General features: G+C 35.3%; 2 protein-coding genes across 2 annotated transcripts; one reads left to right on the plus strand and one right to left on the minus strand.

The window, feature by feature from the left end:
- Window positions 1-1017: 1017 nt before the first annotated feature.
- On the minus strand, window positions 1018-6323 carry LOC143450683 (zinc finger MYND domain-containing protein 12-like). The gene is made up of 10 exons (XM_076951328.1): window positions 5965-6323; window positions 4475-4570; window positions 4266-4379; window positions 4000-4119; window positions 3459-3535; window positions 3172-3341; window positions 2857-2979; window positions 2482-2602; window positions 2116-2261; window positions 1018-1864 (listed from the first exon to the last, which is right to left on the minus strand). The coding sequence occupies exons 1-10, from the start codon at window positions 6060-6062 to the stop codon at window positions 1745-1747; spliced, it is 1185 nt and encodes a 394-aa protein (XP_076807443.1). The 5' UTR covers window positions 6063-6323; the 3' UTR covers window positions 1018-1744.
- A 5889-nt stretch (window positions 6324-12212) lies between these two features.
- On the plus strand, window positions 12213-16948 carry LOC143449790 (CKLF-like MARVEL transmembrane domain-containing protein 4). The gene is made up of 2 exons (XM_076950119.1): window positions 12213-13546; window positions 15541-16948. The coding sequence occupies exons 1-2, from the start codon at window positions 13381-13383 to the stop codon at window positions 15978-15980; spliced, it is 606 nt and encodes a 201-aa protein (XP_076806234.1). The 5' UTR covers window positions 12213-13380; the 3' UTR covers window positions 15981-16948.
- The last annotated feature ends 132 nt before the right edge of the window (window positions 16949-17080 follow it).

Consider the following 17080-nt stretch of genomic DNA (forward strand, 5'->3'; position numbering starts at 1 on the left):
GCGCACTTTTCCTGTATCGCGCTTAATGCTGGTATGACAGAGTTGATTTATGCAGACTTAAGAATCCTTTAATTATTCTTGCAATCATCTTGGTAAAAGTAGAAAATCTATTCGAAAAAAGCTACTCCAAACCGAAATTAGCTGTGAACGCAAGTGTGGCTAGAACAGAGCTTCACGAACTGGGGTTCGCGACCTTGCAAGGGGTATACTCCTCGCAAAGAGTATACCAATTTCACACAAATTAGGTACTGCACTTAGTACTGTAATTACTAAAAGTACTGCATCCTGCAATTGTTAAAAGTATAAATCTACGGCACGTTACCACCATTGCAAAGCGACTTTTTTCATAACTAAATGTGTACCAGTAATCTCGTTTTCGTGTTAATCTGAAGTAGGATTTGTGTAGAAGCAGAAATTGACGAAAAGTCGCCGCCGAAAATTTGTGCCCTGCACGCGGAGAAATCTTTTCTGCTCCGCCTGAATGTCTGGAAGTTATCCATTTAACAAACGATCTTGTAAGCGTTGGTGTACTATATGGAATGCGAACTGCATACTCCCGAATAAGATAAGCAGCTTAAGACGCCCTCTACTTCCGCTTGTATCGTATGTAGCCTACTTGCATTTTTTTAGAAAACATAATTTCCTTTGAAATGAAACCCTTGTTGTGATAAGTTACGTGAGTTAAGTCACAACAAATTGACAATTCTTGGAATTAGGCACAGAACCATTAGCCATTAATCTATAGACCAGCCTAAGATAAAATCTGGGCAACGAAAAACGCGATCGGCTTTATCACAAAACCAATGGTAAATCATCAAAATTTTGAATGCTATTTACAAACTAAAGCTTTGGACAACGGAAATTTACATTTAACTTATTTTAACTTACATACCGGTAATCCATTATTTAAAACGTATTGACTAAGTGGTCATGAAAAATTGCTCAATCAGGTAAGTTTGTTTATGTTTGTTTGTCCTATATAGTGATGAAAACATTTTCAACAGATCCCATCATAAGTTAATTCATCTATGCAATATCGTGATTTAATTTCTTTAACAAACAATAGCGATAAATGAAAATCAAATTCTTCTGGTAGGCCTACTAGCATGGCATATAAAGAGATTGCAGAAAAGGAATGGATGGATCCGTAACAGTACTGTATAGACACAGATATGACAAAATTAGGAAATACTTGATTTACGATTACGACTTTAAAGAAAATGAAGGAACCAGAAACATTATTTCAATTACTCAAAAGTTGAAACAAAAGTTTATTTCAAGGATATAAAACACGGTGCATCAGTAACTGATGCGTCAAGTTGAAACGGACAAAACTGTGCAAATTGTTTTTATTTTAGTTCCAAAAATTGTTTTTGGAACATTGAAAACAGTTTGATCAGCAAGGATAAGTAGGCCCTGTTGCGTATGCCAATAATTCTATTGTGGCATTTGTGGGGAAAAGAACAACTATTGCATTACAGCTCACCAAAAACAGCCGAAGAAGGTATTTTTTTTAATAATACTGTTTTATGTGAATTTGAATAAAATTATTGACGAGACAAACACATATGGATAGGAAACAAGTACAAGCGAACGTCACCCGTAAATTGGCCTAATTTGACAACCGTGCATGCAATTAAGCCAACACCAGGATATCTTTCTTTCGTACAGACTGCTCAACATTGTGTAATGTATTTTTTATAAATACAGGTCAAAATGTAGCTGCGGGTACTCAGCAAAGGTTTTATGCTTTAATCGCGCTACCGTCACTTGAAAGTTGTAAAAAGTTTGTGACTGCCATTACTTCAGTGCTAGATGGGGATCTTTCACTTGCCACAACCGCTTTCTTGCCGAAATCTTGCGCCTGTAAGTTGAAAATGGATCATCAAACAGTCAATTTTATCGAAGAAATAACAAAACCACAAGCATTGAAAAAAGACCGACGGCCTAATGGGTTACGATGAGAAAAAAATCGATAATGTACAGTAGTTATTGCTATTATGGAATTATTTAGAGCATTAAATTAACTGTGGCAGTGAAGATGCTCATTTTGCAATACCAGAACTCGAACCCTACCAAACATGTCCGTAAAACGATGGATAAACTCGTGCTTACCCTGGGAATATCGTCAAGGATGAAATATAACATACTGAGTGTGTGACATATCTTTGATATGCTGGCAAAACTTTGTTTTGGGGATTGTTCTCGCATATCCAAGATCGCGTTCAACATCTGAACTGCTTCGGATTCTTGGGCTTCGTCTGTATTTTGCAAAATAAATCTAATGGAACTTAAGTAATTACCAGGTTAACAATTGAAAATCGATTAGAAGTCCTGATAAAATTAAAAACAACACAAGCTATTATAATTTTAGAAAATTATAACTGAAGCAGTGGCTTTTGGGTGCAGACGGAAAGCCGCAAGATTTTTAAAAATATTTCTACTCATAAAATAAACTAATCCAATATTTCAAAATCATACTAAGTGGTCTGCTTTCAGTTTGTGCCTCTTTTGAATTTGGACCCAGCAAGTTTGTGTTGGACGGACTACTTGTTTTCCTCTGAACGGCTTCATGCAAAAAGTCAAACCATGTGTCTGTCACCTGACCAGGAAATATATTGTTTTAAGCATTACCGTTGAGTTAGTTGCATGGTTGAAGTAAATTAATGAAATGTAAGTAGGTTTACACATAATAGCTAACCATTTCATGAGTAAGCATCTTCTCCATAAAATTATGGTGGTTAGTTAAAGATTCATTTATAGCGAGGCATAATATACCTATATCTTTTGTTTGACAAAACAGTTATATAATTTAGAACATTACAGTTCAAATTGTGTTGTTAAACTAATACATACTTGAGAATACAAGGAATCAGCAACGTCCATTTTATTTTGCCTGAAAAATACATTCGCCATTTGAAAGTAGCCACCAGCAACATGGATGTCTGCAGTACCCCATGCTTTACTTGCATGGTAAATCTGTGGTGAAATTAAAAAGAAACAGCCATTGAGTTCAAGTAACAGAAGAATTTTCCTTCATTATTTTCTCAAAATACATTTCAAATCGTTTCTCCTAGTATGTTGTGCGAAATAATAATGACAGCATTTTAGTTGTTCATAAGTATAGCTAGCCACTGTGTCAAGAACATCGTTGATATAGAAATAACTCACATCTTCTGCTAACATTCTTAGAGCGTTTTCATAATCTCCTTTTGCAGCATGTAAGAGACCAATGTTCCTGTAAAGGTTTGATTTGTTTTCATCGGTTGCATCTAGTGCTTTTAAAACGGTCCACTCTGCTTGAGCCAAGTATTCATCAGCTTGTGATAACTTTCCGAGACCTGATAAGTTTTAAACCAATAAATTTAATAAACATGGAGATCAGGTATTTAACATTAAAAAAAAAACATATAAATAGATTTATATTTAATTTTGCACTACACTTGAAAGTTGATTACCAATACTAGCTTCACCAAGAATGAGATAGGACGGAACTAAATTTACAGAATTCAATCCATGAACATCAATGCTGAATCTGAAAATAATATAACGTGATTTAATCCGAGAATGTGAACGTTTTATCACAGGTTGTTTATCATACATGATAACAGTGCCAGAACATACCAAGTATTTAGGATTGTTTGGGGGGGGGGGGGGGGGGTATAAGTTTTCAAAAGTTTGGTCTAAATTCTTAATATGTATGACCAACTCGGCCAAACATAAGCATAGCGCAAAAATTTGAGTTTTGACATCTCAAAAAACGCTTTAAAATGCCTCAAAATGAATATGAAAATATTTCATATTTTTACATACACTAGCTGCCAATTTTTGGAGTACCATTTTGAAACAATTGCGCCGTGCAAATATACAATTTGTGACGGGCTTTGGCCCAACACCCCTCTCATCTAAATACGCTAGTGCTTAAAGCTATATTTGTAAACATTACAGAATAACGTCTCTAACAATCTTAAGCCCACATTCTGAACATAAATAATGGACCTTAATGACTGAATTGCAGCAGGAACTGCTTGATTGTGCTTTCCTTCAAACAAAAGTTTTCGACTTATTATTCTGGTCAGATCCATCATACTTTTTTGCCGGTATACCAAATCCTTTCGCCTAGTAAAATATGGTAATAAATCCTCAATACAATATCTACTGAAGCCAATGATTTTTAAAAGTCAATTTTAAAAATAAAACTATTAAGTTAATTGTTGTTAATACGGTATATATATAATGCAAACAATTCAAAAGTTATCAATAACCTGATTTCTCTCTCTTCAGAAGAGCTCATAAACGGCAATGAACCTTCTAAAGGGATTAAAAGTTGGCATAGTCTTTCGGTGTGATGTATCCAATCTCGTTGCTGATCAGTGCCACTACATATGTATGAAACAAATTTAAATCCTGTGTAACTTTGGATATTAAATTATATATATGGAGTAGTAGAACATAATGCACAGGATTGACTTACGTTTCCTTGAGTATTTCAAGCAGCTTTATTCCAAGAGTCTGGAGCTGATTATACTTTGTGTCAATGTCATCTTCTAAGTTTGAGTTCTTCTTTGATCTTAGAAAAATTAAAATTTATAATCAACATTGCCAAATAGCAAACAGCGAAAAACAAAAACAAAATCTAGATGCAATATACACAGAGTTCATGTAAATTTAAGTTTTATAATTGCTTTGCAGGTCGTACAAAAGTTTTGATTACACATAATTATTATTTTTTTAATTATGAAAATAATCCAACACAGTATCAACAAGCCCCTCTGTACAATAAACAGTTTTAGACTGTGTTATAAATGCTATTCTGAAACATATGCATGAATCTGACTTTAGCAACGCTAAAAAGATATGGTTTTAACAACAAGGAGCTACAACATTTTTACCAATTGAAAAATATTTATGGGTTAAATTACTTATACTTAAATTAACTATGTGGGTAAAATGGGGCTGCTGGAATACACCCAAAAATTGTTCAATTTTATTGCCTAGTTATCTTTTCGCAGAGTTTTATACACTTCATAACCAAACTTGCACTAAACTTAAAGGACACTTTCCACATCATGCATAACCTAGTTGCAATGATCGATCACTGAGAGAGACAGTTAATTATTTGCGAAAGAAAAAAGTCTAGTAAGAGACGTTACAAATGGTCAGTCTTTATTTGTAATTTGCCCCTGATTTGTAATTTGCCAACTGATCCTTATTAGGTCTCTTCCTGAACCTTTTCTTTCTCTCAATTTACAGACGCATTAAAGCTACGAAAGATGCAAAAAGTATTTGGTGATATTTTAAGCAACCTTAGGTGGGTATGGTGCATTTAAAGCTGTGGAAAAACATTAATGGAATTTATTCTAGAAGTCTGCTGCTAGACACCGAAATTGTCTAATTGAAATTAAAAATTTTGAAAACCCTCATTTTGTTAAAGCTAGGCAAAAGTCAGATTTTTATATCAAAAGTCGCTAAAACGTGAAAGGCTCAGTTAAAGCAACTGGATCGCAATACTGTGATCCAGATTCGATATCCAGCTTCCCTATCATTGTAATGTTCTCGGTTAAGGCATGAACAAAGCTTACTTCTTTTTACTAGCCTAGGTGAACAGTTCCAAATACGAAAAATGTGTCTACAGAATAAATATCAAAAAACAAGTTATTGGAGCTTGTTCATAATGTACAATAACAAGCTCGGTAATGGAACCAAAACATTGAGGAATCATCAATAAGTTTAATTTTAGCAAAGAATTGTTAATCTTGTTTGTTTTAAGGGCTAGCTTTGTTCCAAATAAGTGGGTTCAAAGTGCAAAAGTGTTTCAAGTAATGTTACAATTTGGGTTGCAAGGGTCTAGAATACAAACGCATCACGTGGTCGATAGTTGTGCATTCCTGCATTAAACCCAACATTCGTTTATGCAAAATTTAGTGCTATATTATCATAGTCTATGTCTACTGAACCGCATACCTTTCTTTAGCTGCTTTCAGCGCACTTTGAATTTTTTGACGGCTTCTTTCTAACTCTTCTCGAGTTTGGTCCCAATCTTCTTTAGCTTTTTGCGCCATGAAAGATGTTTAAATATATATTTTATCACATTTTAAACGTAGTATAGTATAGCCAGATAACTTAATTTCTCAGAACCCTACTCACGGCCATAAATACGACAAATGTTAGCCTTGTAGCCGAGACTTAGTAAAATTAAGCAAAATTTTGCAGATTACGTGTAGCCTCTAAGCTTAAGCTAAAACTGAGTAATTATCATATTTTGGGCTTATATGAGTATAACATGGTTATCTTTGGGCTAAAATTTATTCTACTTTACAGAACACTACACGAATTCTCATGCGAAACACATATTCCTGTTCTTGGCTGGAGTCTCGAGAAAAACTTTGATGTCGCTAGTGGCGCTGTTTACCCTGCGCTTGTTCGTTTCGATAACAACGTTAAAGGTAAAGTGACCAATTTTTGAAGTTAAACTTTTTTACAGTAAAAAATCAATACCCCATTACGAACATTTTCTGCACCTTGTGAAATTATGGGTATTCCTAAACAACTTCAAACTTGTAAAGCGAAAGTTTTTAACGTTGAAAGCAGCAATAAGGTACTTGTAGCAATGGTATCATGTGATTCTATATTCCACTGGGAGTCTGAGACTCATGATATGGTTCACCCAGCATCTGATCGTTCACACAAAACTGTTTTTAAAACTATAAAATTTTAACGAACAAGCAGAAGTGGGCAGTCGGTACTTTGAACGTATCGTTGGCAACGGTACTTGGCAAAAATGTACAGACGGTTCCGGTATTCGGTACTATTTCAAAAAAGTAGTTCGGTACTTTGCTGGTGTTTGTTGTACAGCGGATCTTGTTGCAAGTGACATTTTTGCCGATATTATGACCCCCGCTAAAGGTGACTTCAGGTAAAAAATGTAAATTCACCCTTTGCAACTTTATTAAACGTTTTCAGATTAAAAAAGAACAAAAGACATTAAATTGGAACTAAGTTTTAATTAAAATAAAGTTTAAAAACACTTACTTCACAAAACCTTTAAGTAATTATTTTACAAACACCGAGTACTGGTGTCATGGCAAATTTGAATGAAAGAATGAATTTGAATTTCCAAAAAAAATTTGGCATGATATCGGGACCGACTTATATTTCTAGAAAAAAGTAATTCGGTATTTTTGAAAAAAAGTACTCCGGTACAAAAGAACAGTTCAAAAAGTATACCGTCGGTACCGATACATGCTTGGATGCATGATTTGGCGTGACAATAGTTTTGCAGTAATTTTTTTGTATAATGCCACACCAAAATAAATTTAGTTCTAATACACATCTTGAATTTAGCTTTCAAACTAAAAAGTTAGAAAAATGCATCTCTCTATCAAAAAATCGTTCTCACTTCTTTACTACCCAGGTTTCAACATGTTTTAGGAGTACACATTAATTGGCTCGAAATGACTACTATTTCCAGTTAATTGGGCCGAGAAAAATAGATAACATCGTAAAGGTGAGTAAATTTCTATAACTCTTATTATCAAATTAAAATGTGGGAATGCCGATTCAAATTTTTTTGGAAGAAACGATTGAAATTTATGGTCGGGTCACTGCATTTTCCATCACACTTGTAGATTGTTGTTCGACTAGGTTTAATGTTAGTTATATCTAGAATTTGTTGTAATTGCAAAATTTAATCATTTTTGCTTTGTTTTATGTAGGGCCGACCGATTTTATTCTTTATATTTTAGATAACTTCGCTGTAATTCATACTTGGCCATCTATTTGGTTTGGATGCTTTAATCCCGCATGTGCGTTGCGTTGATCTTTTGTTGTTTTGGGTTCGATGATCTTCCTAGGATTCTGCAAGAATGACGAGTGCGGTGGTCAAAAATGCTATGGATGACAACTTAGGTATAAAGTGCGAACAGCTAAACACCCTAGTGGCGGCAAGGGCCACATTTCAGGCATTTTCTTTTAAGTTCACGTTGTCCTCCTTGATTTGCCTTCATTCGTAGATTGCTCATCTTTATATGCCTTTGCGTTTACAACTTTGTTCAGTACTTTACATGATAATAGCCTACGATTATCTGTTTTGGTTTATTTCGGAAAATAGAAGTTTTACCTGCTTTTTATTTGTTGGCCAATATGCTTGTGTGAAGTAGGCCTAGTTATGCTATCCGAGAAAAACACGCAACCTTCCAGTGAGTCAGATGAAGCATCATGTAGCCTACTAACATCTTGAAAGAACACAACCTCTTAAAAACATATCTGTAGCCTACTTACTTAACCATGTTTACAAACTCACATTCCATGTTCAAAATATTATCACATATACTTTTCATGCAAGAAATATTGATAGATCCTGTTTTTTAATCACAAAAATGATATAACCGCTGACTAATATCCCAAAGATAAGCTGCCAACGGGGAATTATTTAAAAAATAGGGGCATCTGCCCTCTGAAAGCTCCGTGTGACGCTAACCTAAATGATGTTACAATAATGGGGTAGTTATTTTAACCTGAAGCAAGAAACCATAAACAACAGTATTTAAGGCCGTGGCCATGGTTAAGTTTTTACGGAGGAAAATATGTTTACTAGACATTGACCATGTTTGTTGCCAGAGTTCCAAATTTACGGAGGTAAGTGCTTCATTTGCCACAATATAGCTACGGTCTAGGGCTCTAGGCCTTAGTTTTTCATAGAAATATTTAAACGAGAATAGATTTTAGTAGAACAAATTTTTCTTTTTCGATTTCATTAGTCGTTAAAGTATATACGTTCTGCTAACTGAGCGTATTGTTGGCGTTATGAACTGTTTTTAATTATTGCTTGATCGATTGTTTGCTAATCTGACTCCATTGATAGCCTTTCATTAACCCCTGATAGCCAGTTAAGCATCACAGTACCAGAACCAAACTGTTAATGTCTTGAAAAATAATTTATTATTGGTTGTCAATGAAACGGTTAGCCTACTGTTTTCAGAGCACAGAAAAAAGCTCCATTCGGTAGCCTTTAAATCACAGACTGACCATATAGGAAATAACGCATTGACCCAGCAGTAGTACGAATGACGTAATTCAGAAATAATGAAAACCGGGTTACGTATACTAAAAACGGCCAAAATATAGTGCAGCGCTTGTTAAACACACGAAATAGAACACAAATAACATTGATATTGCCTGAACCGTGTTAATTAGATTTTAAAGTAAAATAAAAAACAGGATTTAGTTTGGCACTTTAAAGGTTAACTTTATATTTTTTGACGCGAGCTTTCGCAAGCATCTTTCTATTTTAATTTAACTGATTGGAATTTAGAGAAATTATGTTTTAGTGGGTTCCAGGTCGTTTCAACCCACGGACGATTCAACCTAGGACGATTCAACCCACGGACGATTCAACCCACGGATGATTCAACCCGCGGACCATTCAACCCACGGACCTTTCAACCCACGGATGATTCAACCCGTGGACAATCCAACCCGCGGACGATTCAACCCACGGACCTTTCAACCCACGGACGATTCAACCCGTTTACAATCCAACCCAGGACGATTCAACCCACGGACCTTTCAACCCACGGATGATTCAACCCGTGGACAATCCAACCCAGGACGATTCAACCCACGGACGATTTAACCTGAGGACGATTCAACCCACGGACGATTCAACCCATGGACCTTTTACGTACTATTGGCTTAGGTTATCACCAAGTTACTTTGTAGCCAATATTATGAAAGCTAAATAAAGCTAATATGTAGGCCTAAGCTAATATAAAGCTTTTTGTGTTTCCTTTTTTTTCTTTTACCACTTCTTGTTAGCATTGGTTGTACATCAAAACACTTATTGTTTTCTGCTTTCCAGCAAAACCTTGAATATTGTTGTTTTGCCCTATACAGTACTTTGCGTACATTTCTGTCTGCGGCTCTACGCCTGCTATTATTTTTTGTATTGACCCGTGTAGATCGGTTATTATATAAAATGTTCTCCTTTTAGCATTAAGTTAACATTTTTGAAGTTTTTGAAAAGACAAAATGCATGATTTAGTTAGCTTTCGACCCACGTACGTAAATGTGTGTATTTATTTTTTTGCATGTACACAAATTACAGATATTTTTATAGACACCTGTTTATACATCGATTAATTAGAAAGAAAGTTGTTTTATTTACAGGCAAGCTTAAGAACATGAACCTGAGCACAAACACAGCACGTATAAAACACAAGACTGAAAAGGGTTAATTAATACAAACGGAAGTAGAACAAAGTTACAAACGTTAATTAATTAGCACATATGAGCGATTGCACGCAGATACATCAATTTATCTGGCTCATTTGCATAAGTGCAAACCTTTGCCGAAAGTCTGTGAGCCAAGTGCGTGTAATATTTGCTTCGTGGTCGGTCTAAATTAACAACTGCTGCGTTTTGAGCACCGAGCTGTTGTATCGCGAGATCGCGTTTTATACCGTCCAGAAATGACCAAATGTTCGGATGAGAACACAGTAATAGTGATTTGAGGGCATTGTGAAACCCTTCTGTGCAATTTGTTGTTTTGGGCTCGCAAAGTACCGCGTCGTCGTAATGATTCCACAACGAAGGGGGAAATCTAGCCTGTCGTTGATGGCGTCCTGTTCTTGGACCACGGATATAATTGCTTTCAAAGTAAACTAAAAGATCGTTGCAGGCTACCTCGTCTGGAAATGTGCTGGCAAGTTGTTCAAAAATACTCTCCAGGTCAGCGACTGCAACAAAAGACAATGCAGACAGCGACTTCACTAACATTTGGAAGATGCCGTCGGTTTCATACCTGGTTTTCAGACCGAGTTCGTTTACTTTTCTTAAAACGGACTGAGCCAAATGAAAATAGCAACCGGAAACGGTTGCTGAAGGATATTCAGACCTAAATGCATTTATAGCAGCGATTTCAAAATCCAAAAGAATTTTATAGGGCTGTGCCATTGGACGTATAATCCTGAGAGCTTGCAACATCTTTGTATACGTTTCTTGAGACTTGTTGGGCAAGAGAAAGTAAACTATAGGTCGATAACTGTGTCCAACCTTGCAGTGAATTGTGTACAGCTGGAAGAAGATGCCAGGAACGACGTCGAAAGTTCCGTCTGCGATTGTGACATAATAGATGAAAGAAATTGTCGGCAACTTAGATCTACCAATGCCACCTAGAGAAGTAATAACTTGTGTATTGTAAAGCTCAAACGGCTATGATTGTTATTGCATTTTAAAATCAAAAATCTTGCATGTTGCTAACTGAAAAACGCTATACTGATAGTCTCTACACTGTCTACAGCAACTTTCTAATCTAAAGCTGCATTTAAAATTGACAAAACGCTTTTCTAGTGTTGACTTTTTTCGTTTCTGCGTATTAAGATCGACAACTTGCAGTTTCAAATGCAATGCCTTCACATCGTGACGTCACCAGACGCGCTGAAAGGCCTTCCCTCTCTTGGTGGCTTTGGTTCTAAGTAGGCCTCTAATTTGGGGCACAGGAATTGTTTGCGGTACAAAAAAAGAGAAAAACGGAAGAATAATATTACAAAATGGTTACAAAATTACAAGTTTAATAGATTTTGACCTAAAAGAAACAATTTGACCGTATTTTGACCTAACGTAAGATTTTGACTTTATATTGGCCTAATAACTTCTATACTACACGTCGTTATAGTGGTAAAGGCGGCATCCGTGCCTGATAACGAACTGCGTAGACGTTTTTGTAAATGGGTTAAATCGCCCGTGGGTTGAATCGTCCTGGGTTGAATCGTCCGTGGGTTGAATCGTCCGTGGGTTGAAAGGTCCGTGGGTTGAAAGGTCCGTGGGTTGAATCTTCCGGGGTTGAATCGTCCTGGGTTGAATCTTCCGGGGTTGTATCGTCCTGGGTTGAATCGTCCGTGAGTTGAAAGGTCCGTGGGTTGAATCGTCCTGTGTTGAATCGTCCGGAGTTGAATGGTCCGTGGGTTGAATCGTCCGCGGGTTGAATCGTCCGCGGGTTGAAAAGTCCGTGGGTTGAATCGTCCGCGGGTTGAAAAGTCCGTGGGTTGAATGGTCCGCGGGTTGAATCGTCCGCGGGTTGAACCGTCCGTGGGTTGAATCGTCCTGGGTTGAATGGTCCTGGGTTGAATCGTCCGGGGGTTGAATCGTCCGGGGTTGAATCGTCCGTGGGTTGAATCGTCCGACCACCGTTTTAGTGATAATTTAATCATGCAGAGTAAGAGTTTGGGTTTGGGAGATTAGTTTTAAATTTATTTATTATGTGAATATGGTTTGGAAAAAAGAGAATGTCATTTGAAGACTGTATGGAAAGCTTGCATTTTAGCATCTTAAGGAGATTTATGCTGAAAAAATTTAGGTTCTATGTTGTATGCTACACCTCTATTACAACTGTAATTATTTTGTCTCACAACAGATTCCTATTTTAATAAATGTGCCAATTCTAAAACCATTAGCTTCGCCCTGTCTATTCGTGTCATTGTCAAAAGATGAAACTAAAGGAAGTTTCACTGCACTTGGAATCTTTTTATGCGTGTTTTTTTTAAACATTTTGTGATGCCACGACAAATAGGGCGAAGCTGTTATTTGCGGTAGTGGCGTAATGATATTAGCTCCTTCGCTCCGGCATGTCATACAAACTTTACATACAGGAATACAGGATTTCATGTTGGAAACTGGCACATACCTTTCTGTTGCAGACTATCCTTGTTGCTGTTTAGATTAGTATTATTACGTCTGTAGATTAGTATTCCAAATGGAAATGAATAATGCCAACAAATTATCATAGATCATAATCAACTGATTAAGGCATTATAAAACAGGTTCCAAATACTGAAGAACAAGCATGTTTCTGGCCCATACACTCAAAGTAAGGCAGTTTATGCATAGGTCAAGCTTTTAAGGGTAAGTAGTTTGTGAATTGACTGTCATTAAACCCTTGAGATTGACCAGCTAAGAATTTATGTTAAATGTGGCCACTAACTAGATTTACTTTTTGCCCATCTCCTACCCATATATTTTCACATACGGGTACCTGAGTTCAGAAATGAAAAATTTGACAATCTGGTTGCAAATGTGCAAGCAAAAACTAAAATTTAAGCTTTGAATGTGAAAAAGCATTACATACGTGTTACTCGTAACTGTTACTCATATATATATTTAAAAAACTCCAGTACTGATATGTACCTTATTAGGTCAAAAGCCAGAAAACGCCATGTTTCTCACCCACCATTTACCAATTTAAATAGGCTGTAGGTGTTTTTTGTATTCATTTAATGTTGTTTGCTCTGTTTATATAATAGCTCAGATAAAATAAGACCTTAAAATCTGAAATAAAATCCATCTGAGTTGACTGGAGGAAATTATTCCAAATTTTTGTAAAATATGAGTCGTGATACACATGAACAGCATGATGACGATTTTACTGCGGTTGATGCTTCAATGATTTCAAGCACTAGCCCATATCAACCAACTACTGAACCAGTTCCACATCGACATTCAGTTGTAGCAGGGATAGTTGTCGACATGAAGTTTGTCAAATCACTTGCAGGTATATGGTAACCGACAAAACATTATCATAATTTTATTAATGAGGCCATAACATATATAGCTAAAGCTTGTTAACTCAAAGCCAGTGATATAAACAAGTCTTAATGGTCGTGACACAAATCAAGTCATAAACAGCAGAAGTCCAAGTCAAGTTGAGTCATTTAACTTCATTCCAAAGGTAAGTCAAATCATGTCAGTAACGTTTATCAAGTCCTAGTCTTAACACATACCAAGTCACCGTTTATGATTTATTTTTCATTTTAGGTCGATGATAAACAGCTTTCTGAATACTCGTAACGTTAATGTAACTTGTAAGCATAAAACCTGATTTTATCCATTTCTGACGCTTTTGCACATTCAATAGAATGTATTGCATAGTGATTTTTGAATGAATTCTTTCACAAATATATATAAACCGATCTTACAACGATTTGAAATAATTTGTTTTGTTACTGGAGTCAAGTCAACCAAAATTTCCACGTTAACAATGAGTCATGTCAAGTCTTTTAAGAACTAAAACACAAGTCAAGTCTTTCCAAAAACCCGACTCAGGTCTTTCCATATCTGCTTAAAGCTGACAGGATCCATTATACTATATAATTTAATTTATCCTCATGAATTATATATCAAAAGTTAGTCAGATTAGCTGCATATATTCATGAAAATAGTATCGTGTCCTGTGTTAACATATTATTGGCACAATTACCTCAATTAACTACCAAATCTTTTTCATATGCAAATAGTGTTACACTCAACTGAAAATAATTCTGAAACTTGCATAATCACATAATCAAATTTACAGTTAAGGTTGATAATAGTAATAGATAATAGCTTTTTATCTCATTTGTTCTCAATGCAAACTTACTTGAAATGCATTTATGGTATTTTCAATGGGCTCTTGGGCCTTTATTGATGCTTTCTAAAACTTTACTGTCTTCGAAAATCAGTTTTTAATTTGGTTATCAACCTCTCTTTGTCACTTCATGAAGTGTCAGTTAAATCATGTTTTGAACTTGTTGTTACATTGAACTTTTCTATGGTACTCTGTTGACCATATAATGGAAACAGCATAGCACTGCACAAAATACCTAAGGATTGTTGTTTGTTTTACGCCAAGACATTTATTCATTCAAGTTGGTCATAATAAATGATTCCATCATTAAAATGTGCATCTAAGCTAAGGGAGATGGTTGTCCTATATAATAGGTTTGATTAACAACAATTAGATGGAAAAAAGTCTTCTTAAGTTTAAACCTCATATATAACCTGATGCAAAGGTATGGTATGTGATTTAGTCAGGAAATTGTTTCATTGGAACGACACTACAGATTTATCATAAAATAATGCACGTTATACCAGCAAATATCGTGTAGTTACTTACTGGTTATGATAAGGTAATACATAAATTATGTACAACTAGATTTTGAGTTTCGCGGAATTCTATGTGCTTGCCAGTGCAAGTGTGGACACTTAGTTGCGATTTCATTGATTTTGCAACTAATTTTGTGATAATTAGCTTTGTTTGGGTCATGGAGCAGACAAAAACGTTTTCATCTTAAAGACTGAAGTTTGGAGTTAAAGAATGTAGAAGTAGGATAGGACTACTGTACTTTCTCACAAGCAGGCATTTTACTGGGACAAGTTAAGTTTCTTTGAGTTTCAAAACTTTCATCCAACTCGAAAATTTTGAGTTTACAAGCTTTGACTGTATGTAATTTACGACTACTCATTGTACAGTAGTTATACTATAATAGTACAAAAATTGACATAAGGATTTGATGTATATACAAACTTACGTATTTATATCCAATTGTAAAATGAATTTTCTACCATTTGCCATTTTAATTCACTGTCATGAATTTGACTGTTTTGGAGCTAGTAAATGGTGGCTGTGCGCTGGTAATAAATAAACATTATTTTGTTTAATGATGTTTACATATGGTGTTCATAAGAAGTTTAAATGTAATATATGTTACACTTTGGTGAATTTTACAGGTTTGCTGAAAATAGTGGAATGGATTTTTAGTGTCGTCGTGGCAATATGCGTTGGCTTAGTTGGAAAATGTCCAAACACGTGTGCTCCTGTCAACTTTATGCAGTTTGTTGCCATATCAGCAATTATTTTTACCACCATACTTATTATTGTGTATGCTTTAGCCTTGCAACCCAAAATTCCCTTCATCTATTGGCCTCTCACTGATCTGATCAATTGCATTGCATTTTTTGTACTGTATCTAATTGCTAGTTCCATTCTGGCAGCAAACACATTTTCTGATTCGGACAAAGCAGCTATCGCTTTTGGATTTTTCTGTACAACAAGTTTTGCTGTCAGTACTTGGCTTGCATACAAGGCATTCTCAATTGATCGTCGCAAGCGTAATTCTCCAGTGTCACATATTAAGGGTGAGCACACTGAAGCACAAGAGTTAGCATAAGGCCAACTGCTTTACTGCAATCATTCACAGCTAATTATGCGAAGTACAGTAAATAATGCATTCTAATAAGCTCCCCCAGTACTTCTCTGCCAACTACCAATTTGTTCTTTTTTGCTTGTCAACTATTTTATATATACTGTATATTGAGTTGTTAATAGATGTAAGTATGAATCTGTGTCATTTGCAATTGTTTGTGCTTTTTTATTTATAAAAGCAAATGCATGGATATTTGTCTAGTTTCGTGCGACTTAAATATCACGATCAGCTTTATGTAGCCTTGGTTCAGATTATTCCTTTGTTTCGCTGAAAAATAAATAGGATATGCTTAAAATGCAGTAAACAAACTTTAGAACTTTTGTCTTTGTGATGATAAATTCCTTTGCTTAATGAAAATTTTTGTTCATTTTTTACATTCCCATGGTTAATTAAGGTTTAATGTTGTGCATGTAATACAGTTTTGTAAGTATTTGTTAAAGGATAGAATCACTTAAAAACAACTTACTCCTATGGCTTCGTGTTATACCAACACAGTAAAACAATCATGGTGCATACTAAGCATTCTTTTGCTGCATATTTTTAAACTGTATTAGTGTTGTTGTCTTAACTTTACAATATGTAACAATGCAACACGTAACATTGTATTTTTCCTATTTAAAAATGATGTGAACAGTTTGTTGAAATATTTTAGAGAAAACTAATTCCTGATAACATTTTTCAAAATGCAATGTGTAATGTTCAACCTTAAATAAAATAATTTTTTGACCCAAATAACTGCGGTAATAAATATACCGTTTACACAAAATTATACCATACCTTTGAAGGTGTCTATTAATTATTCATGATATGTCATTATATCATGATTGTGCTTCACGGTGGTATTGTTTAATAGACTGCATTACTATAATTATGTATCATGTTTATTGATGAATAGTTTGTGATAAGTTTTTAATAAAGAGTGTCAACACACATTTCGTTGATGTAGATTTCACTAAAAGTAGGTTAGATATTAATAAAAAAATGCACTATCGTTTGTCAGGTGTCTTATTTTGTCATTTACAGTAACAGCAGTTATCACCAATGTTCCCTCTAAGCTGCGCGCG

This window comes from Clavelina lepadiformis, chromosome 3 (assembly GCF_947623445.1).
Source record: "Clavelina lepadiformis chromosome 3, kaClaLepa1.1, whole genome shotgun sequence".
NCBI lineage: Eukaryota > Metazoa > Chordata > Ascidiacea > Aplousobranchia > Clavelinidae > Clavelina > Clavelina lepadiformis.